General features: G+C 38.2%; 1 protein-coding gene across 1 annotated transcript in view; it reads left to right on the top strand.

Annotated features, from left to right (window-relative positions):
• Nucleotides 1-23,383, top strand: part of LOC107595614 (gamma-aminobutyric acid type B receptor subunit 1-like) — a 116,894-nt gene that overhangs the window by 87,841 nt on the left and 5,670 nt on the right. Inside the window, exons 15-21 of the mRNA XM_016286079.1 lie at nucleotides 4,805-4,882; nucleotides 8,966-9,116; nucleotides 9,612-9,744; nucleotides 10,683-10,799; nucleotides 12,943-13,050; nucleotides 13,174-13,267; nucleotides 21,553-21,680. Of these exons, the coding sequence (XP_016141565.1) occupies nucleotides 4,805-4,882; nucleotides 8,966-9,116; nucleotides 9,612-9,744; nucleotides 10,683-10,799; nucleotides 12,943-13,050; nucleotides 13,174-13,267; nucleotides 21,553-21,680 (809 nt within the window). The remainder of the gene's footprint in view (nucleotides 1-4,804; nucleotides 4,883-8,965; nucleotides 9,117-9,611; nucleotides 9,745-10,682; nucleotides 10,800-12,942; nucleotides 13,051-13,173; nucleotides 13,268-21,552; nucleotides 21,681-23,383) is intronic.

The following is a 23,383-nucleotide window of genomic DNA, read 5'->3' as shown; positions in this document are numbered from 1 at the left end:
TTTGCATAAGTAATCAGGACCTTTTCTATGATATTAAAATTGAGTTCCTGATGAAACTACCTCAGGCTTCTTTATTTGTTTTTAATGAAGTTAGATTGTTTTAATATATTAATTATATTATTATTAATAAATGTTAATAATGACAATTGAAATCATTTTAAGTCATGCTGCAGCTCACTTTTTGCTGAGGCCACCCCCCACGGTTGAAAACCACTGATCTAGAACAAATTCAAGGAAGTTTTAAACATAACCAAGGAAATATTTAATCTCTAAAATGTTATTTCTAAGTTGAAATTGCATCATATGTTGAAACATTGGGAATTTAGAAATAATTTTACTCCTTAAGATGCCATTTTTATTCTTTCCGCCAGCCGCCAAGCCTTGTGCACAGATATGGGATATCAAAGAAGGAATACATATATTCTGCCTTCAAAAGCCAACTAGATGAAAGCATCTTAGTAGACGGGATGTTATGCAAAAATTGGATTCAGACATGCCTGGCTGCCTTCTTACCTCCGTGCAGGCAGCATTTTTTAGCCTGCGATTTACCACATTCCTGTGTGTGCAGGTCTGATGGTGAGGTGAGGTGCCTGAATGAAACCAGTTTCCTCAGGAGGTGTTCTCATGCATGAAACTGGGCAGTAGCACAGCTGCCTTCGGGCAAAAGTCTATAAAAAAGTCCCAGAGTTCACAGTGCATGACAGAGCAAAACCTGCACCAGATTCAAATATCTCTCCATAAGCCTCTGATACAGAGTTGTGTCAGTGTATAAATGTGGATGCCAGTGTAAAAAAAGTGATGGTATTAAAGGTTCACAGGAGCGCAGTGACCTCCATTATTGCTCAATGAAAGGTTTTGAAGCTGTTACAACTCTTCATGAATATGGCAGTTCGACCAGATTGGTCATTTGGCCTAGTCTGACAAAGGTCAGCCAGGTTAACAAGAATCCAAGGTCTCACTCACAGATATTTAGAGATTTTTTGAGAATGCCAGTGTTGTGGGATTGAAAGTCTAACAAGGTAAGCATCATAAGAATGGCCGGTCAATTTCAAAGCCATCTTTTGGAAAGAAACGTTTATACAACCAGCATCTGGAATACCAATGGAAGCCACATATTCCATGCAGCCTCATTTCCAGACTTAAATATTCCATTTGAACTTCACACACAATTCCAGACATGGTGACAGGAGCATCTCTTCCTTCATTTGCTCCTCGAGTGACAAGTGTATTGCGACTGCAACCTCAACTGTCGCACGCAGATTGGATCCTTTTCTCTCTCCTGTCGTTTGTTTTCGGTCTTTGTATTGGCATTGTTTCAGAAGCTGTCTTTTTGATCAGTGCGCCTGTGTTCCCCTGTTCAATCTGTCACATCTCTTTGTGTCTCTGCTGGTGCCCAGATCCTACGTCAATCCCTCTTTGTTTGACACAATAAAAAATAGAACTACATTTTAACATTGTCTGAAGAAAATATTAATAGAATTCACTGCCACTCTGCTACTGTGTTCAAGTTGCAGTAGTCATTGCACTGCAACTGCTAAGGTGTTTCTCTGTTTTTTTCCTGAACTTAGTCAAAAAAGCCCACCATAATGTAAGTTGTGCTTGCCCATCAGAAGTCCCCTTCACAATGCTAGAGTGATGTGGGTGGTTGTCAGGGTGTTGTTATGCTGTTGCTAGGTGTTTGCTAGAGCATTGATATGTTGCTATATACTGGTCCAAGTCAAAAGATTCCCCTAAAGTTGAGAGTAATGCTTGCCCATACAAAGGTTTATTTAATGGTGCTGGGTTAAAATAGGGCGTTTCCAGGGTGATGCTGTAGTGTTGCCAGGTGGTTGCTAAGGCATTGCTAGTTTTTTTTACTGGTCTAAGTCAGAGTCCACCAAAATTGTGAGTTATGCTTGCCCATGCAAAAATGACCTTCACAGTGCTAGGTAAGCGTATGAAGTTTCCAGGGTGTTGTTGTGCTGTTGCTAAGGTGTTGCTAGGTGGTTGCTAATTGGTTATTTAGTGTCTCAAATTAAGAGGGTTCTCCAAAATGTGAATGATGCTTGGTCATGCAGAAATCACCTCCACAATGCCAATGAAGCTGGTTTCCAGGGTGTTGTTGGGCAGTTGCTAATGTGTTGCTATATTGTTGCTTAGGTTCCTAGATGTTCAAATTATGACCACTTGAAAAAGTGATTTTAATGGTCTTATTAGTATTGTGAACGTTGAGTCCGTCGCTGGATGAAATAGGTTTCAGAATGAAACTGCAGAAAGATCTACAGCCAGAAACCAAAGCAAGCTTAGAGGATATTATCTAAATGGTGGAAATTACAGTCTTTTAGGCATTTATTCTCATGCCTGGATCATAAAGTGCTCCCAGAGCCTTTCTTTTCCCTTTTTTTCAAGTCTCCCAGGGGGAAGCCCAAGTTGACTGGAGTAATTACGCTTAATGATCACCTGATAATTATAATGGTTCTCACTTAAGCTAATTTCTCGTTGTGTTTGGGGGTGGAGGCCCTCAGAGCCTAGCAAAGATCTCTGTTGTCCGCCAGTGTGTTTTGAGAAGGAGAGAGAGGGCGTGCATGAAAGAAAACAGAGAAATGGAGCAAGAGGGAGAGAACGTAACAGAAGATAAATTCCTCTGTCTTACGGTTCTCGCTCGAGCACTGCTGATACGGTGGTACGCAATTACAGCATTCTCTATAAAGCTGATTGCCTGCTGGAATATAAGGATTGATGATAGATCTGTTTTCAGTCTGTTTGTCTAATTAGATCGTCTAATCTAAGTGTTGTTTGGTCTCTAAAGGCTGCCCAAAATCGGATCCAACCTCACCGTATTGATTTACAGCAATGTGTAGTGACATTTCTCTTTCCTCCTTTGTTCCTCCCATAAAACTCTCCTTTTACATGTTTTCTGCTTCCCTGCATCTCTGAAAGTCAGTGTGAAATCAAAATGGGCCGTTTACTTTTATAAATCATAGAACTTTTTCCACATCTGAATGATTTTCTTTTTTTGTTTGTTTGTTTTAGTTCACCTAAGCAGTGCAGACTAGTTAATGTTAACCAACAGCGAAATAACTATTTAGTCATTACTTTAGGCTACTGGAAACCTAGCTTTTATATAACCTTGCCAGTTTAATGCTCATTAATTTGAATGTTAGAAAAGGTTACAGCAATAACAGTAAATGATAGATTTGAAAAAGAAGCTAAATACAGATCTTGACCCTCAGCCTCTTCAGAAGTGGGTGGAATTGGGAATCAAGAACTGATTCTTTTTTGGATTCACATTTTTTTTTTTTTTTACATTTAACAAAAAAAATAAATGTTTTCTTTAATAACGTTTGTGGACCTTCCACTTTCAATTGCATGTAATAAAAAAGAAGCAATAAATAAAGACAATAAATAAACGACCAGTGTAGTCTGATTCACAAACAAATGATTCATGACTTTAATGAGTCGGTCAAAAATACTCGCAAATCAGACTCAAACAGGTAAGTTATTGTTTTGAAACTCCACTTGTCAGAAAAGTTTTAAACATCTGACTCAGACACCGATCCACAAATCTGACTCAGAATTAAGAGAACAGTGAAGCCTTGTTCACACTGACAGCGTGGTCATGATGACTTTTCAATTTTCATTTAATCGTCCTCATGTCAAACCCATAAAACTGTCATTCATCTTCAAAACACAAATTAAGATATTATTCGCTCATAATTTTTGTCTATTCATTGAAAGGCCACACAACCAACATTTTCAAGCTTCAAAAAGTTCATAAAGAGGTTGTGACAGTAATTCATATGAATCAAGCGGTCTAATCAAAGTTTTGTAAATAGACACGATCGCTTTATATGATGAACAGATTTAGTTTAGTCTTTTATTTACATAGAAACCTGGATCAAAACACATACATAGAGGACATCATCTATGGTAAAGAGAAGCTCAAGGAAATGTCAAGGGTCATGGTGACAGTAAAAAAATAAAATAAAGATGGAAGGGGGGAAAAATTATTGCGTTCCCTTGCAAAACGTCTGCGCTCACTTGTAAAGGATTGTGAACGAAAGAACTTTGCACACAAAACTTTTTTGATAGAAATAATGTGAGGTAAGAATAAAAATGCAAAGTTTCTTGGGGGAACACAAAGCTTTTTTAAGTGAACACAAAAGCATTAAAATATATTTTCCCTCCAATTTATATATAAATATTTTTCAATCACCATGTCCCCTTAGTGGTTGTTTGACTCTTTAAGCATCCACGTTTGCATTTCTGTTTACCATATTTGATGTGCTCTATACATGTGCATTGATCAATGTTTATAAAATCAATGTGATTAAAAGCAAAATTAAATCTGGTCATGATATAAAGTGTTTATGTCTCCTTAGAAGACTTGAATTTCCACTATTTTGGTTGGACTTTCAATGGATGGGCAGAAATGATGAGACGATATTAAAAATGTCTTTATTTGTGTTCTGAATATTAACAAAAGTCAGGTTTTGAATGACATGAGGGTGAGTAAATGATGAGAAAATAACATGAGGAAAATGTTGTTCCAGTTTGCATGATGTTTCAAAATGCTGAAAGAAAGTGTTTTCTTATGCGTTTTCTTTCTGCATGTTAACAGGGTCACCCTGCACTGCCACTGGTAGTCACCACTTAGCTCATTTGCATAAAGCTGAATTCCCAGTGGATAAATTGAATTCAATAACATTTTTCCTCCTTAAATATCCTGTCTCAAAAACCTGTCACATTATAGAGGAAAAATGTTTTGTGAATGCCATTTAATGTTGACTCTGAACTATTTCTGAATCACACTCTCTCCCTGCAGGAGGAAGCTACAAGAAGATTGGATACTTCGATATGACCAAAGCCAATCTCTCATGGTATGGGAATGACAGGTGGATAGGTGAGGACACATTTGTCTCTCTCATCTCCCATATATGCTCTTGTTTATCACCGTCTCAAGCACTATTCTCTGTTTTAAACCTCCTCTCACACATTCACTTACATTATTACTCTTGCTGCTCATCTGCATCTCTCCCAGTGTCACAGCCGCACATTCTAGGCCCCGCCCCCAAAACGAAGAGAACCGCGAACGACAGGCCGCTACTGGCCATTAATCAATCAGTCAGTCAAATTCTGTTTAGCATTCTGTCCGTGAAGGCAGCCGTGCTGCGGGAGCTCTGCATGGCTCAACAAAAAAAGACAAATGAATGCCATTAGAAAGCCGCCAGGAGTTAATTCCAATCATAAATTGAGCAAGCGCACTGATAAAAATTTCGTGCAATATACAATGAGTGATGGTTTCATTTAATCTTTTTAATTGTATTTGATGACCAGTTCATGCTCAGTGTTGCTGACTGTGCACTGAGAAGATGCCAACTGACAGCTGAAAACAACACAAATCAGAAACGGGCCCAGGCTATTCCCCAGCTGCCTCCCAGCACGTGCTAACCTTGACTGGACGAGTACGAATTGTCCAATCAAGACACGACGTGCCTCAGCTGATTGTCATTGCCTGTTATTTAAACCCTCACGGGCTCTGAACAGAGCTTGCCGTTTTGAAAAACATCCTCGAGCTTTGTGATAGCAGCCTGGGTTTGTTGGTTTATAATATTGACGGTACGACGCCACATCAGCGTGCTCATTATGTGGCCATTTCTATGCCTAGACATTTCCCTAGATGTGCTCTCGGTGGGCTTACGTTGTTTTGAACTTGCTTATTAGCTTATTAAAAACTCACTGAAGCAGCGAGCACTATGGCAACTGTAGCACGTCGGCATTGCGAAATGCGCTAATTGCGTTTTTTTTCACAAGCCCTTCCGGGGGCCTTGTGATGGAACCTGTTTTTCATTTATTTACCCAGCTTGCAACTGGGAATAGTGCCCACAGCATTGTCATACACCCCAGGTGGCTCACACAGTCTGGCACCTTTAACGTTTGCATTAGTTGTCAATGATAGATCTCTTTGGAGGTCATCACTTTAACAGCAACCCTTGACTGTGCCAGACTGTGGGTCGCCGTGAGTCTGCTGGTGAGGTGAAAGGTCGCCGTTTGATCGTGACGAGGTGAACAGGAATGCGAGATCATCAAAGTTAGAAGATGTTAGACAGATGACCTTTGAGCCATCTGCAGACGCACACGCAAGTGCCACCCATCAACGCCCAACTTTTCACCTTGCCGCAATGGTCACTGACACTCCTGGACAGTGTATTCCAGAGAGACGGCAGTGTGTAGAGCTAAAAATAATCAGTGCTGAAATAAAGGCCTCTTGAAGGAGAGGGTGACTTTGCTCCAGATTGGATGCCACGTGTTGACCGATCTCTCATTCATACTAACTGCAAAGTGAAGGTTACGTCCCTTAATTTCTCAGCTGAGTGGGAACATTTTTGTTTAAGTCTTTATGCTCAATTGTTTCTCGCTGTTACCCATCCACTTCACTGGCCTCGCTCGTTCTCTCTCGCTCTCGCCGGTCGCCCCTGACAACCACTGCATCTGCACCTTGTTCTCTTATCGCTGTGGCAACCATTATGGGTCTTGGTCGTCATGGCAACATACTGTCCCGATTCCACCATCAAGGACAGGGAGAGGTATTAAACAGCATGAGCTCTTTGGCCCGATGGATGCACACACATTTACAAACATTTACACCCATCACACATTCACTGTTGACCTGATTTGCATTAAAGACACCTTGAAATCTACTTAAAATTACTGTATTTACTTTGTTAAAGGGATAATAAAATTATTTCAACATTTACTCATCCTCATGTTGTTCCAAACCCGTATGAGTTTCTTTCTTCTGTTGAACACAAGAAGAACACATATTTTGAAACATGTTGGTAACCAGACAATTGACGGTAGACATTGACATCCATAGTAGGGAAAAAAATACTGACTACCGTCAATTGTTTGTTTATCCATATTCTTCAAAATATCTTCTTTTATGTTCAAGAGACGCAAGAAACTCTTGCAGCTTTGGAACAACTTGAGGGTGAGTAAATGATGACAGAATTTTAATTTTTGGGTGAACTATCCCTTTATTACACATTACTTGGTCTTATCAGTGCATGTAAACAAGTTTCCATCGTAGTAATAGTGCACCGCCTCTGAAATGACTTCACTTCTTGGCTGACATCACCATCCCCAACTACGTTTTAAAATCTGATCAATTCCAAATTAGATCCAAATCAAGTTTCACTCAGAAATATTTCACTTTATGGAAGTAAGTGGGTTTCCAACCCAATTTCATGTATAATCGACACCCGACCGACTGCTAATATCTATGAATTGTGTTATCCGACTAAATGCGTTCACTCAGTTCCTCAAGGACTGCAGCTCCACACGGATCGCAAGTTAATTTTAACACCACTGCAACGTTAACATTCTGACCTGAAACACCATAGCAACCACTTTCTATTTCCACAAACCACTTAAACTCATGTGTCGTGCCATATCACATCCTGGGTCTGTCTGTTAAGATTGTTCCAGCATCAGCACAGCTCCATGCTGCTTCCCAGCATCCCAGGATCCGTCTGTTGGCTGTATTCTGCCCCGAGCATTCGCGTTTGGTTGGATCTCCCGCTCTCCTTTAATCAATATCAGCGAGATCCACAAGGGAGATGGCCTCATGTGAACTTCTAATTAAGACTGACAGCCGCTGCGCTTATCAGATGCCCTGGCGAGGTGTTCCGGTGGGACCGCATGGGCAATATGAGTCCTGTCAGGCTCAAGGAGCTGGGCTTTATAAAAAATAATCATTTCTATAGATAGATGTAACAAGCCGTGTGGTCCCCAGCCAATTTGTCACTCACAATAGAATGTGACACTAGTGCACGTCTTGTGTGCTGCCCACCCATTGAAGGAAGCTGACCACAATGCACCCTGTTGTGCTTTGTTGTTGCCAATTGGCCAGCCGATTACCCATCTGGAGGCAATGAAAGTCTGCGATGGTATCGCTTCACAGAGACCAGAGGGGGAGAAGCTTTAGTCAAATGGCAGTGAGGTGAAATTCGATAGCTATCGCTCTCTCTCTGCAGACTCTGAAATGCAGCCACTTTATCAAGAGAGAGAGAAAGAGAGGCAGAGAGGGAGGTAAAGTGACTTATTTCTGGCTACGAAAACAGCAGTTCAGAGCTGCTCTCCTTTTCTTTCTTTTGCTCAGTTGTTTCATTATTCAAAATATGTGATTATTGCATAAATAAGTAAATCAAATTTAAGTAAATAACAAATGCTGTATAAGTAAAAAAAAAATTTTTTAGTATTATTTATATACTATTGTTTGTGTTTTTACTATACTATTGTTTGTGTACTTTGTTTTTTTGTAATTTTTTATTATTATTATTAATATTTCTGTTTAGCTTTAACTTAATTTTCTATCAATTTTAGTTGCAGTAATTTTAGTACTTCAACTTAAAATTATTTTATTTCGGTTGGTTGCTTTTGGTTGCTAAACATTTCGTTTAAGTTTTTTTTTTTTTCATGTAATATTTGTATTTTATTTTATTTCAGCTTTATTTAAATGAACAACAATTGTTTTCATTTTAGTTAACAATATCAGCACTGGGTTTAGCAGATCAGCAGTTCCTCTTCATGATTTTATAGTCTTTATTAATTTTGAATTAGCTTTTTTATATTTTCAGTTTACATTGTAAATTTAGTTTAGGTTTTTGTAGTTTTGTTATGTGATTTAGTCATTTTTAATATAAAAAAAATTATTTGTTGCAATTTTTACATTAACAAAAATTATTTTTAACAGTTTTAGTTAAAAACAACACTCTGCTTAACAGATTAGCAGTTTATATACATGCAAATATGAAGATGTATGACCATATTTACATTTTTCAAGCTGTGATGCTACTAGCTACATACTAGTCATGTGGAAGATGGAGGTCTGACCGCTAATAATGTTATTCATGAAAGTGTTGCCAAGTTATTTCAATGTAATATAAAATAATATAATACTAAAAAGCCTAATTTCTCTCTCCAGGCTCTGGTCCACCTGCTGACCAGACGGTGGTGATTCAGAAGTTCAGATATCTGTCACAAAAACTCTTCGTCTCGGTGTCTGTTTTCGCTGGCTTGGGCATTTTAATGGGGATCGTTTGCCTCACCTTTAACATCTACAACAGCAACGTCAGGTATGTTTAGCTGTGGATGAAACTATATGCTCCTGCCTGCAGGCCTGTGTTCATTTATATTGCATACTCGCGTGTGAGTTCGGTGCAGAGGACAGCGTGATACATGCATATAATTAGCTGGTGTTTCCAAGGGTCACATTCACCTATTTATGCATTCTCTTTGCATAGAAACACGTCAGTTTCAAACAGGCTCATGCATGATGAATAGTGATAGCATTTCACACATATTCAAACTCCACCGACACATTCAGACTAATGTTCGGTGTTTCAGTCTTTTTATCTTAGTGACTCTTAGACATTCAACTAGATTTTCTCAGCAGACAGCTTAAGCTAATACCCTGAACACTTACAAATCTTGTCATGCATGTGAGTGAATGTGTGAGTGCATCTATGAATCTGCATGTTTTTGTGTGATAAAAAGGCTCAGGAGTGTAAGTCCTTTTCCACTGTGAGAGATTAACTAAATTAGCTGAATCAGAGTTTATTTATGTTAAGGTACATTCAAAACTCCCAGCCGTACCTGAATAACATGACTGCAGTGGGCTGTATGATGGCTCTGGCTGCTGTTTTTCCTCTGGGAATTGACGGACTGCATGTACGCAACTCTCAGTTTCCTGTGGTCTGTCAGGTAAGTGCTCCGGCATTCTGGGTGACACAGTTTTGTCATTTATATTTAAATTGATGTTATTTATTGTAGTAGTAATCGAGTTTATAAAATCTCCTGGACAGTCTTCTTCAGAAGGGCTTTAAGGAGGCATATCAGGGTTTTAGTCCAGGGTTCTTGCATCAAAAAAATATGAATTATTTAATTTTTCATGACCATTTTTCACCCTCTCTCAGAATCTTAAGTATTAAACAGACTTGTTTCACTGCCTTGCTTTCAGACATCTATGTATATGCCCTCTTCGTTTACACTTACTCATAGGTCACAGGCTTGCCGTCAGGTCCAATTTAGTTTGCACTGGCCCTTCCTTCAAGAACAGCGTCTTAGAAAAGCCTGAAGATCAGAACGAGCTGTTTTTGCAGCTTAAATTTAATAAATGCACTTTTATTCTACTATTAGCTCTTTTTTACATTTAATTCACCTTTGATATATGACAAAACAGAATACAATGAAATTAGAATTTTAGAATTTTTGGAATTTTAATATTGGGCATTTAGTGTTTATCTCCCATTTATCTTTTAAAGTTAAACACTGAAATATTGGCTAAATTGTTTTATTATTATTGTTCGTTTACACTTACTCATAGGTCACAGGCTTGCCGTCAGGTCCAATTTAGTTTGCACTGGCCCTTCCTTCAAGAACAGCGTCTTAGAAAAGCCTGAAGATCAGAACGAGCTGTTTTTGCAGCTTAAATTTAATAAATGCACTTTTATTCTACTATTAGCTCTTTTTTTTACATTTAATTCACCTTTGATATATGACAAAACAGAATACAATGAAATTAGAATTTTAGAATTTTTGGAATTTTAATATTGGGCATTTAGTGTTTATCTCCCATTTATCTTTTAAAGTTAAACACTGAAATATTGGCTAAATTGTTTTATTATTATTGATTTTTCTAGTTCCGTTTGTGGCTGCTTGGACTTGGCTTCAGTTTGGCTTATGGAAGTATGTTCACGAAGATCTGGTGGGTTCACACGGTGTTCACAAAAAAAGATGAGAAGAAGGACAAGAGAAAGGTGAGTAGAGAACTATATAGGCATCTTTAAAAAAAATTAAGCTTTAACTCAAATGTAAATAAAAATCTAGGACTGTGTGAGGTTAAACGGAGGTGTTTCAAGACAAACTATCTGTCCTTTTAAACCCTCATAGGGATTTTCTCTTGACTTGTGTCAAGGACGTTCAGTACACAGCTGGAATGATCAATATATCATAGTGAAAATATTGTTTCTTTATAAAGTATATATCTCGTTCCTGTCTCTGTTATCATCTTTAGATCTCCTTCTCACTTCCACTGCCTCTACTGCTTAGTCACTGTCTCTCTGTCTGATCTCATAGAGATGGGTCCCCCGTTGTCCTTGAGCATCCTTAAACAGCACATTTATCATACTGCACAGCCCCATGAGCCAGCTGTCACTCCATCACCACAAGCACACTGCAAAAGATCATTTACAGTGGTTATGTTTGATTTTTTGTAACACTTTAAGATCCCATTTGTTAATGTAGCCTATTAGTTAACACCACCTTACAATGAGTGATATATTTTTGCAGCATTTATTAATCTTGGGTAATGTTAGTAAATACATATACAATTGTTTATTGTTCATTTTTGTCCACAGTGCATTAACAAAAAGTTTATCAGTAAATGTTGAAATGAACAATAACTTAAGATGAATAAAAGCTGTGTAAGTATTTATCATTGTTAGTTCTGTGCTGTATTAAGAAAGTGATGCTTTGAAGGTCAGACCTCACATCACCAATCACACAAACGCACAGCCATAATAACTAAAATAAGGATAGAGAAAGAGATAAAGACAGAGGAGAAAGGTATTTTCAGGATAAGTACATAATGCCTATTATTGAGTATTCATGAATGTCCATCTAGCGGTGGAGAGGAGCTTGTCTTGAGTCCCTGTGGAGAGCTCTCTCTCTCTCTCTCTCTCTCTCTCTCTCTCTCTCTCTCTCTCTCTCTCTCTTTCTCTCTACCTCTGCACAAAGAAAGGATTCAGAGATTGAGAAATGATCTGTGATGTGCAGTGGGGCATCAAATTGACAGCTTTGTCGTTTTCAAACATGCTTCTTTGACTGGGGAGCCACTAGAAATACTTTTTTTAATGTAAAAAAAAAACACACACAAACTGAGCATCAGTAAGTTAGTTTGAAGTGGATACTTCAAAGTCATTGTCAGGATACAAAAGGGAAATATTGGAAAAAGAATAGTGTCAGCATTTATTATAGACCATAAGACAGAAAGACATATTTGGGACAAACAATCTGTTTTAAATACAGAGGAACTCATGATGGGTATTTTATTGTGTGAATTGTCATGAAAATGTCCCCTTAACACATTAAATACGTCAGATAATGCCAGAAAAAATGACAAAAACAAAACTAATTAAGGGTAAAGAAATAATTTACACTTGACTCTCCGTTTGTAAAAACATACTTAAAAACTAGCCTATGGGGAAACCAGAAGCTCATCCACCTAGACAAGCAGTTCCACCACTTAAAGGATGATTGAAGTGTCTTTAGAGCTTAATATAAGCACTTGAGCAAAAAATGCAAGCTTCACATTTTTACTTGAAAACCTCCTGAAATGGCCCATAGTCTTTTTTTAGTACATTCCTGTTCTTTTTTACAGAGGCATGAGTCGACGTTCTGTGGTAATCGATAGCAGTCCATGCATAGAGCTTAACTTGTTTTAAACCCAGAAAATTCCTTGAGTCAGTTGTCTGGCTATGTGTGAGTTCTTTCATCTTCGCCGCTGTGAAGGTGTGTTTGAGGTTTATGAGCTCTCAAAAGTGACAATAAACAATACGAGTCACAGAGAACATAAACACTTTTTATGTTGCTCTTTAAATAAATACTTTTTATGTTTAATTGCTCACAAACACCATCCTCGCTACAAGAAAAGAACGACTATTGATTTTGTTGCAGCGTTATGGTCTCAGCCGAAATCCATTATAGACACTTTCCTTACTTAAACCATAAAGTGCGGCCACCGTGTGGCGGATTGAATTGGCATCCTGATAATGGGCCATTGTTTCCCCTTCAAGCTCTCTGCACTTACGCTCTGTATGTTGTCATGAATCACGGCGCAAGCTGTGTCTTTCACCGTCCAGAATGGAAAGTTGATTCAGTGGTCCTTTTATATCCCAGCAGCACCTGGAGCCATGGAAGCTCTATGCCACTGTGGGAGCCCTGCTGGTTATCGACATCCTGTCCCTTATGATTTGGCAGATCGTGGATCCCCTGCACATCACAGTGGAGGTACGGCAGCACTCAGTTTTTGATCAAGGACTGTGGCACAGCTGGATTTGTGTTTGGCCTCAAGGTGCATATAAACAAATTATTGAATGAGCTGCTGTTGTGTTTCTCTTTCTATCTGAGCAGAAGTTCACTAAAGAAGCACCTAAAGGGGACCTGGATCAGTTGATTGAGCCTTTGCTGCAGCACTGCAGTTCAGAGAAAATGAACACATGGCTTGGTAAGACTTCTCTGGGTTTGACACTGTATTTGTTCACATTGCACCCAATTCTGATTTGTTTTTTGTAAAATGTAAATGCCTACACTCTTAAAAATAAAGGTTCCTTATTGGCATTGGTTCCATGAAGAACCTCTAACATTCATGGAACATTTTCATTGCATTAAACATTCTTTATAGTGGGGGAAGAAATTATTTAGAATTTTAAAATGTTCTTCACACTAAGAAAAAATGGTTCTTTTAAAAATTGTTCACTGAAAAGTTATTTGGGGAACCCAAAATGGTTCTTCTATGGCATCACTGCGAAACCCCTTGAAACCTTTATTTTTAATAGTGTACAGCTGCATTTTATACATTTTACCAGTTAATGCATTTCCTGACTTTAGTGTGCAGTATTTCAGTTCAAAAACCTGCTTTTTATTTACCAACCACTTGTAATCTAGTTAAACCCGACACTATCTGTGCTGATTTAGGGCTGCGGAAGGCATATTTAAATTAAGTCGTTTTTGTAGAAAACAGGCAGTAAATAGAATTTAGTTTGAAGGAGATGTTTGTGTACATTTTCTAGTGATCATGCTGGCGGTGATTCATCAAGCGATGATTAAATGATATATTATAAGCAGTGTATATCCAGATGCGCAGTGTAATCAAGCACCCTTAAGACATTTTAAAGAGCTGCCTGAGCTGCCTGGAACACACTGGAGGAGGGATGCTGCACATTTGCAGTAAAGTATGACAGATTCCCTTGTGAAAAAATAAGTGTGCTAAATTAATTTCAATGTGCACTTGTAGTATACTTTAAATAATTTGAAGTATTTTTAAGTATATTTTAAATATATTTATATCTATAAATATATAAGTATATTTTAAATATATTTTTATATTTATTATATAATTATATATATTTTTAAAAAACTGTGCAGAAAATATAATGAAGTAAACGGCCACTTAATTGTACTTAAAGAGAGTAGACTTCAATGACTGTTTCTTAACACACTCACATACTCTTTGTAATAATGTCAAATTAAAAGTTTTACCTTAAACTACATCTTAAATCATTATATTTTAGAAATATTGTTTCTTATTTTGATCTGTTGACTAACATATTAAAGCACATGTAAAGTACTTGATTATAACTGTAACTGTGTTATTCAATATTACATTTAAAGTTATTATATTTTAAATGACCTAAATTGCAACTTCTTTACAAATGTGTAATTACAGATATATTTAAATACATGACATAGAAGTTTCAGTAGAGATGACATAAGTTTATAAGTATTAGATTACCATAAATTTTTGTCAGAACATTCAGCGGTACACTTTAACCATATTTAAAAGACAATAGAAGTAATTGTGAAATGACATTATAAAGATGTACTTAAGTCCTACTTAAACGGTTAGTTCACCCAAAAATGAAAATTAGCCCATGAATTACTCACCCTCAAGTCATCCTAGGTGTATATGACTTTCTTCTTTCAGACGAATCCAGTCGGAGTTATATAAAAAATTGTCTTTGATCTTTCAAGCTGTTTAATGGCACTCAGTGGGTGTTGCATGCATCAGTCCAAAAGAAGTTAAATAAAAAGCGCCCATCCATAAAAAAAATGTCTCACACGACTCCGGGGGGTGAACAAAGGCCTCCTGTAGCGAATCACTGCGTTTTTGTAAGAAAAATATCCATATTCAAAACGTAATAATCACTTTAATGTAGCTTGCGCTCACTGTTGTACACTGGAAGCAGTTCCGGGCGGATGACGTATGGAGGTCAGCTTTGCGCATGCGCCGCTCAGAAGTGACGCTGTCCTGTTTAAGACGGGCTCATCCCAGGCTGCAGTTGTGTCGATTACCCAGCATCCTTTGCGCTAAGTCTGCTCCGATAGCACTGTAGGTGTCCCAGTTTCTCCCTCCACGAATGTAGAGCAGAGCCCGGCTTTTGCAGAACATGATTTAATGGGGAACGGGCTCACATCACTGTAGTTTGGGTATTTTTCAAATGCTCTCTTAAGACCAGATCTGAGCGTAATTAAGTACGTCACTGCAGAGGAAGTTCACTATTATAGCTATCTTACATGCTGCAGTTTTGACTTAATCGAAATGGCAGCTGTGTTATGAAACATTTTCCGTGAGGTTTACTTTTCTTAACAGTCTGTCTCGTTTCTCCAGACACCATTCGGGAAGGGTCTTGCCATTTCAGTTTGGTTCAGCCTCAGTCTGTGATAGGGAGCAGAGGCTGCTTAGAGCCTGGAGATACATTTCAGCTTGCTAATTTCATGGAAATCACTTTGTAGATTTTTCTGCTATGATAATATCTGCAGACGAGTAATATAAATTTCATCCTGTCTCACGATTGTTCCATTTTATTCTGCTTTCAGTTCTACTGTTACGAGTTAGTTAGTAATTTGAACAAGACTTGTGGTCGTAAGCACCCACCTATCAACCACCCAGAATATCCTAGCAACTGTATAGCAACGTGTTTAAAAAAAAACACTAATGACAACCTTGCTATGAACACCCTAGTAACTACCTAGCAACACCCTAGGAACTACCTAGAATATCATACAAGCAGCCATATGCACTCAAAACACCATAGCAACCACACAGCAATGAGCCAAAGCACTCTGAACACCTTAACAACACATAACAAACTCAGAATGCCCTGGAAACAGCCCAAGGCCTTTAGCAACCACATATAAACACCACTGTATCAATTATATGCATGCAGAACACCCTAACAACCACCTAGCAACTCCCTAGAAACCGCCTAATACATCATTGTATCAATTATATGGACTCAGAACACCCTAACAACCACCTAGCAATGCCCTAGCAACCATTCACCCAGAACACCCTGAAAACATATAGAAATGCCCTAGCAACCATCCAGAACACCCTGACAACCACCTAGCAATGCCCTAACAACCACCTAGCAACACCCCAGCAACCATCCAGAGCACCCTAACAACCTCCTAGCAATGCCCTAGCAACCATTTATCCAGAACACCCCGACAACCATCTAGCAATGACCAAGCAAGCATCTGGAACGCCTTAGCAACTGACTTAGCAATAGGTTTTGCATGGGCAAGCATCATTCACATATTCTTCAGAAAATGTCAACATTTATGTAGAGACAAAAGTACAACCTGTTTCAATTAAAATCCCTTCTGGATATTCCTTCAATGTTAGAAGCAAGCAGCAAAGAGATCACTGACTGGAGTAAATGCAAATTAAACCTAAAGCAGCTTGCATGTCTCAGGGGTGAGTCATGTGCATTACAGCAGTCCATTGGGTGCAAATGTGACTTAACCTTAATTTCTAGTGTGTATATGTGTATGTGTGTGTGTGTGTGTGTGTATTATTGGACAGCTCTGCTTAACGCCAGTCAGGCTGCAGTCCCTTGAGTCCTGCATTCAGTCAGGCAGTGCTGCTCACACTTGATCATTCCAATAAAGGGTGTTGGAGGAAGAGAAAAATCGATAAAGACCTTGAATGCCTCATATTTCTACTATCTATGCCAGCTGCATACAAGCAAACAATTGCATTATATTTTCCAAGGCCTGAAGGATGAATAAAAAAGCACAAAAAGGGCAAAATCATGAATATTTAAAATGTTATTAGAAAGTGAACCAGTTCAGATTATTAAAGGGAAAAAAATTTTTTTTGGTTGTTTTTTACTATTGTTCATATTTAGGGTTAGAGATCTAAACAAGCCAATTTTTATATTAAAGGGAGTTCACAACAATAAATAATAAAGTCATCATTTACTCAAGTTGTTCCAAACCTGAATGAGATTCTTTCTTCTGATGAACACAAAAGAAGTTGCTGGTAGCCATTGATTTCCATAGTATGGGGAAAAAACTCTATGGAAGTCAATGAAATGTTCCTGGATATTTTCAGAACGTTCAAAATATCCATTTTTTTTTTAAATATTTGTTTTGTAAACATTAGAGAAAACGTTAAGGGAATGTTACATTTGATTATTTTGCAAACATTATGGGAATGTTACTTTTGAATGTTCTCTGAACAATCTGAACCAAGATAACTTTATACAACATTCTATTAAACGGTTAGTTCACCCAAAAATGAAAATTAGCCCATGAATTACTCACCCTCAAGTCATCCTAGGTGTATATGACTTTCTTCTTTCAGACGAATCCAGTCGGAGTTATATAAAAAATTGTCTTTGATCTTTCAAGCTGTTTAATGGCACTCAGTGGGTGTTGCAGGCATCAGTCCAAAAGAAGTTAAATAAATGCGCCCATCCATAAAAAAAAAGTGTCTCACACGGCTCCGGGGGGTGAACAACGGCCTTCTGTAGCGAATCGATGTGTTTTTGTAAGAAAAATATCCATATTCAAAACGTAATAATCACTTTAATGTAGCTTGCGCTCACTGTTGTACACTGGAAGCAGTTCCGGGCGGATGACGTATGGAGGTCAGCTTTGCGCATGCGCCGCTCAGAAGTGACGCACGTGGAAGCGCAGCGGAGAGATCAAAACAAAACAACAGTCACTAATTAGAAGTACAAAACAAGGATTTGTAAAGAGGATTTTGATACAAGCCAAGAGGAGACTGGGTTTCCTTTGCTAAAGTAAGTAAACTTTGCTTCCTTTGCTCCTGTTAACAAACGTTGGTTTTCACGAGACTCATACGTCATCCGCCCGGAGCTACTTCTGTGTACAACAGTGAGTGCAAGCTACATTAAAGTCTTTTAATGGAGCCGTGTAAGACACTTTATTTGTATGGATGGGCACTTTTTATTTAACTTCTTTTGGACTGATGCATGCAACACCCGCTGAATGGAATTAAACAGCTTGAAAGATCAAAGACCATTTTTTATATAACTCCGACTGGATTCGCCTGAAAGAAGAAAGTCATATACACCTAGGATGACTTGAGGTTGAGTAATGTATGGACTCATTTTCATTTTTGGGTGAACTAACCCTTTAAGTGAGTCAAAAAAACTCTAAGGTTCAGCTAGTTGCATTTAATATAAATTTAAACATAATACATTTTCGGTAACACTTTATTTTAAGGTGTCCTTGTTACTCATGTTACATGTACTTACTATTATAATAACAATTAATTATACATAATTACATGCAAGTAACCCAAAGCCAAACCCTAATCCTAACCCTAACCATATAGTAAGTACATGTAGTTAATTAATATTACTCAGTACTTAAATGTATAATTACACTGTAACAAGGGCACCTTAAAGTGTAACCACATTTTCTTTGATTTGTTATTAACATGCAATTAAGTGTCAGAAACCATTACAATCACATCACACTTAAGAATATTTGTTACAGGTATATTTTTTAAAACTCTGCAAAAGTGTAATTCTTTTTCACAAGGTTTAAGTTAGTCTGCAGCGTCCTTGATGACCTAATGCTCAGAACTGACCTACAAGACATGTTAGTGTCCTGATGTTACCGGATTTGCATAATTCCTATATTAAATCAGATACTAAAACAACACAGACGGTGCATGCAAATAAACGAGACTACTAACGGGTACCCTGTGTCTCTGCTCTTGTTAGTCATGATCTTGTCATGGTGTCTGAATAAAGCCTATAAGCCTGTGAGTGAAAGAGTGATTTAATGAAGGAACCCCAGTGGTGTCGACCTTCAGCCTCTCAACTCAGGTGTTTCCTACTTGTAAGTGTTTAACTAATTAAACAAATGAATTGCTACCTTTATGAGACAAATTGGACTGGCCTTGCTCTTCCAGTTACGGTCAGCCTTCAGTGTATTCTTCAGGCAAAGTCCTTGAGAAATGAGCACAGCTGGCCGTAAACAGACCTGTCATACAAATACTTTCTGTCATAACAGTTTCTCTGCATAAACCATTTAGGGCATTTGGTCCAAGGACGCATGGACCGCAGTGTCCTTTCACGACATCTGGATGAGAACATAATTGATCGAACAGAACTAAAGCAAACCAAATATAGCAGAGTTCTCAGTGAGATCATAAAGTGTGGTGTGAATGTGAGGGATGAATGGTTAGATGCAGGCAAAAGTCATGGGAGCAGGCAGCGCCTGTGACTGACTGATTACCCTGTCAGAGTGATAATGTCCACCTATCATGTTTGCGTCGGCCTGAATACATCAAACTGGTGGAAATGGATGGACTAATTACATAGTAAACAGCTCACCCACTCAGATAGCACCATTTTCGGTCACATCCAAAGCCAAATGAATTTGAAATGATAATCTGAGAGTGAGCTGGTTTTTAGCAAACACTCAGTTAAATTAAATCTGCACCCCCTGTCTGCGACCTTCATTACACCAGCGGTGTTTACCGAGGATTTAAAGGATTAGTTCACTTCCAGAATAAACATTTCCTGATAATTTACTCACCCCCATGTCATCCAAGATGTTCATGTCTTTCTGTCTTCAGTCGCAAAGAAATTAAGGTTTTTGAGGAAAACATTCCAGGATTTTTGTCCATATAATGGACTGCAATGGTGCTCAACCGGTTGAAGGTCCAAATTGCAGTTTCAATGCAGCTTCAAAGGGCTCTACATGATCCCAGCCGAGGAATAAGGGTCTTATCTAGCAAAACGATCGGTCATATTCTTAAAAAATAAAAATGTATGTACTTTTTAACAACAAATGCTCGTCTTGCACTAACTCGACCTTACGCATTATATAGTCACATTGGAAAAATCCCGTATGATGTAGGAAATACCGACCCAGTGTTTACAAAGCGAATGTGGAAAGTTTCGCCCCACCCAACCGGAGTACACAGACGAAGAGCTAACCGCACGTGACCTTTTCATGTGTGAATTTGCAGACGTGCATCACAGAGCTAGTGCAAGACATGCATTTATGGTTAAAAAGTATATAATTTTTTTTTTAGAAAATGACTGATTGTTTTGCTAGATAAGACCCTTATTCCTCGGCTGGGATCTTGTAGAGTCCTTTGAACCTTCATTGAAACTGTAATTTGGACCTTCAGCCCATTGGCCACCATTGAAGTCCATTATATGGACAAAAATCCTGGAATGTTTTCCTCAAAAGCATTCATTTCTTTGCGAAACTGATGACAGAAAGACATGAACATCTTGGATGACATGGGGTGAGTAAATTATCAGGAAATGTTTATTCTGGAAGTGAACTAGTCCTTTAATGGTCAGACAAGAAGGTGACGATAAAAAATAGACAAGCAACAGCCAGTGGTAACAAATCAAAAGCTCAATGAAATATGATTGGTATTGTTGTATATTGTTTTCGAAGCACTCTAAAAATGTTTAAAAACCCATAAACTTGATGAGAGTTTGATATGGTGGGATTTAATAAATATTATGATCATTTACAATACCTTTCAAAAGTCAATTTCAAAAGAGATTTTGAAAGAAGTTCACCAAAGCTGCATTTATTTGATCAAAAGTACAGTAAAAAACGTAATAATGTGAAATTATTCACAATATTATTACAATTTAAAATAATTGTTTTCTATTGTAATATATTTTGAAATGTATTTTTATTCCTGTGATCAAAGCTGAATTTTCTGCATCATTTCTCCAGTCTTCAGTGTCACATGATCCTTCAGAAATCATTCTGATATGCTGATTTGCTGCTCAATAAACATTTTTTATTATTATCAATGTTGAAAATGTAAACACTGAAATAGTAAAAAAACACACACATAAATATTAGAAAATATTTCAATTGTTTTTGATCAATTTGAAGGAAAAAAAGGGTTTATTTCTTAAACAATATAATCTCACTGGCCCCAATCGTTTTAATAGTAGTTTAATAATAATCAAAATATATTATTATATTGGTATATTAATATAATCTAAAATAATCCATATTGCCCTTACAAAGACCTGAGATGATCGAACACCTGAGAAGAGATTATGCAACCCCTCAGACAACATACAAAACTACCAAATTTTGCTACAAGTTTGATTGCAACATATAATCATTGCTGTTAATAGTGTTCATCGTTTGATTACGTCATTAACTGAATTTTACCATACATTTCTGCCATATGTACATCAATTTCACATAGTCACACTGACAAGCTACTACTAAATATATTGTAGAAACGTAATTTTCTGTAAAGTTGCTTTGCAATGATTTGTATCGTGAAAAGCGCTATTCAAATAAACTTGAATTGGATTGAATTGAATTGCTCTGTTTGTTTGAGTGGCCCAACACAGCAACATTGGCTCCATCAGTAGTGAGTGTTGAAGTGATTTGGGATGGAACAATGATAAGGACAATAAGGATGTTTGGAAACCTGTTCATTATTTTTGTCTCTCTTTTGTCTTTTAGGTGTCGTTTATGGCTATAAGGGTTTGCTGCTGCTTCTGGGGATTTTTCTGGCTTATGAAACCAAATCTGTGTCCACTGAAAAAATAAACGATCATCGAGCTGTTGGGATGGCCATCTACAATGTCTCTGTGAGTCTGTTCATCTTTTTATACTTGTCCCTCTGGACATTTTAAAGAGCGCCTTGGGTGACATTTGAAATGTCAGTCGTCACCCAAATATTGTCCAATTAAAAGGTAGAACTGTTCAGCTGACGTGACTGAAATAGCACCGCAGAGGGTTTTTTTTCTTTCACTGCTCAAGTTTAGTTGGGAGTTGGCTTGTGAATTGGACGCAGCGTCCGTCTGGAGCTGTTGTGTGTCACAACACACTCATAAGCAGCAAGAACATGCCTGGAGCTCTTCAGTGTGGCTGTGCTAGATTTGATGGAAGTGAAGTGTCTGAGCCTGCCATCTCGAATGCTGTCCAGGGACGCAGAGTTTTCCAGAGGACAGGGAAAAGGGGGGAAAGAGAGCTTCCCCTCATCATCGGGAATAAGCGTGCACGTCAGTTTGACGAGACTGGAGCTCTAAAGTAGTTAGAAAACTCAAGTAAAGTGGTCCCTCAGTAATGTTGAAAGTTGTTTGTTTTTGCACATCATCTCGTCTGTTCCACTTTAGCATTTCAGTGCCGCCCCACGGCTCACAAGTCATGAAAGCAGCACGTACCACGCTGATAACACACTCAATGTGGAGGCTAAATACACAGGAATCTCGTTTCATTTGCCATAAAGACTTCTGGTCTGTTTTCTATGGTGGAAGTTGATTGGAAATAAAGCACAAAGCTTTTGTTCATCAGCTTTTTCATTGTAAGCTTTTAATTTGAAGCAGTGTGTTTCTCTTCATCTCGGCCTCCGAGGATTATCCATTATACACTGAACCCAATTTTAGCTCAAATTGAGGGAGAGACTTTAGATCAGCAAGGGGCCGAATTTTGCATTTTAATCTTTTCTCTCTCACTCTCTTTTTTCTAAGACTCAGGCCGACTCCTGGCCCTTAGCAAATGCCCATTCTGCTAAAGAAAGGATCTCAGATGCCATCTGCCATGCTATTACGAACTCCATCACTTTTTTAGAATTTCAGCTGCTTGGAGGACAATAATAAAGACGAGAGCCCTCCGGTTCACAGCAAACTGATAAGATTTATTGAATTCACATAGAGGACTTGTTTTTGACTTGTTTTTATCACCACGAGGCTTGATTATTGTAACTCTCTTTATGTGGGGATCAGTCAATCCTCCTTAAACCGCCTTCAGATGGTTTAAAATGCGGCTGCCAGAGTCCAGACGGGAGCTTGAAAGCGTGAGCATATTACCCCTGTCCTGCAGTCGTTACATTGGTTACCTGTGTGCTACAGGATTAATTTTAAAGGGGTCAAAGATCATTATTTTGTGTATTTGGTGTAACAGAATATGTTGACATGCTTTAATGTTCAAAAAACACATTATTTTTCAAATACTGTACATTATTGTAGGTCCTCTATGCCCCGACTCTCTCAAACGCTTCGTTTTCTACAAAGTCCCTCCTTCCGACAAGCGCAGTCTGCTCTGATTGGCCAGCTGACCCAGTGCATTGTGATTGGTCGAACACCGCAAGCACTCGTCGGAAATGTAACGCCCCTTACCATAATCGCCAGCTTCATCTTTCAAAATAAATGTAAAGACAGTAAATAATGTCATTAGTTTTACCATCAGTTCAAGCCCGAAAGGGGAACAGAGTCGCGACAGACACAGTGATGAAGCTGGTATGTGTTTGCAGTACACAAGCCACGGTTAAGACAGCTGACTCCACTGTGAT

The sequence above is a fragment of the Sinocyclocheilus grahami genome, unplaced genomic scaffold, assembly GCF_001515645.1.
Source record: "Sinocyclocheilus grahami isolate Dianchi unplaced genomic scaffold, SAMN03320097.WGS_v1.1 scaffold205.1, whole genome shotgun sequence".
In the NCBI taxonomy this organism is placed as follows: domain Eukaryota; kingdom Metazoa; phylum Chordata; class Actinopteri; order Cypriniformes; family Cyprinidae; genus Sinocyclocheilus; species Sinocyclocheilus grahami.
This window is presented reverse-complemented; position numbering and strand designations above follow the sequence as displayed.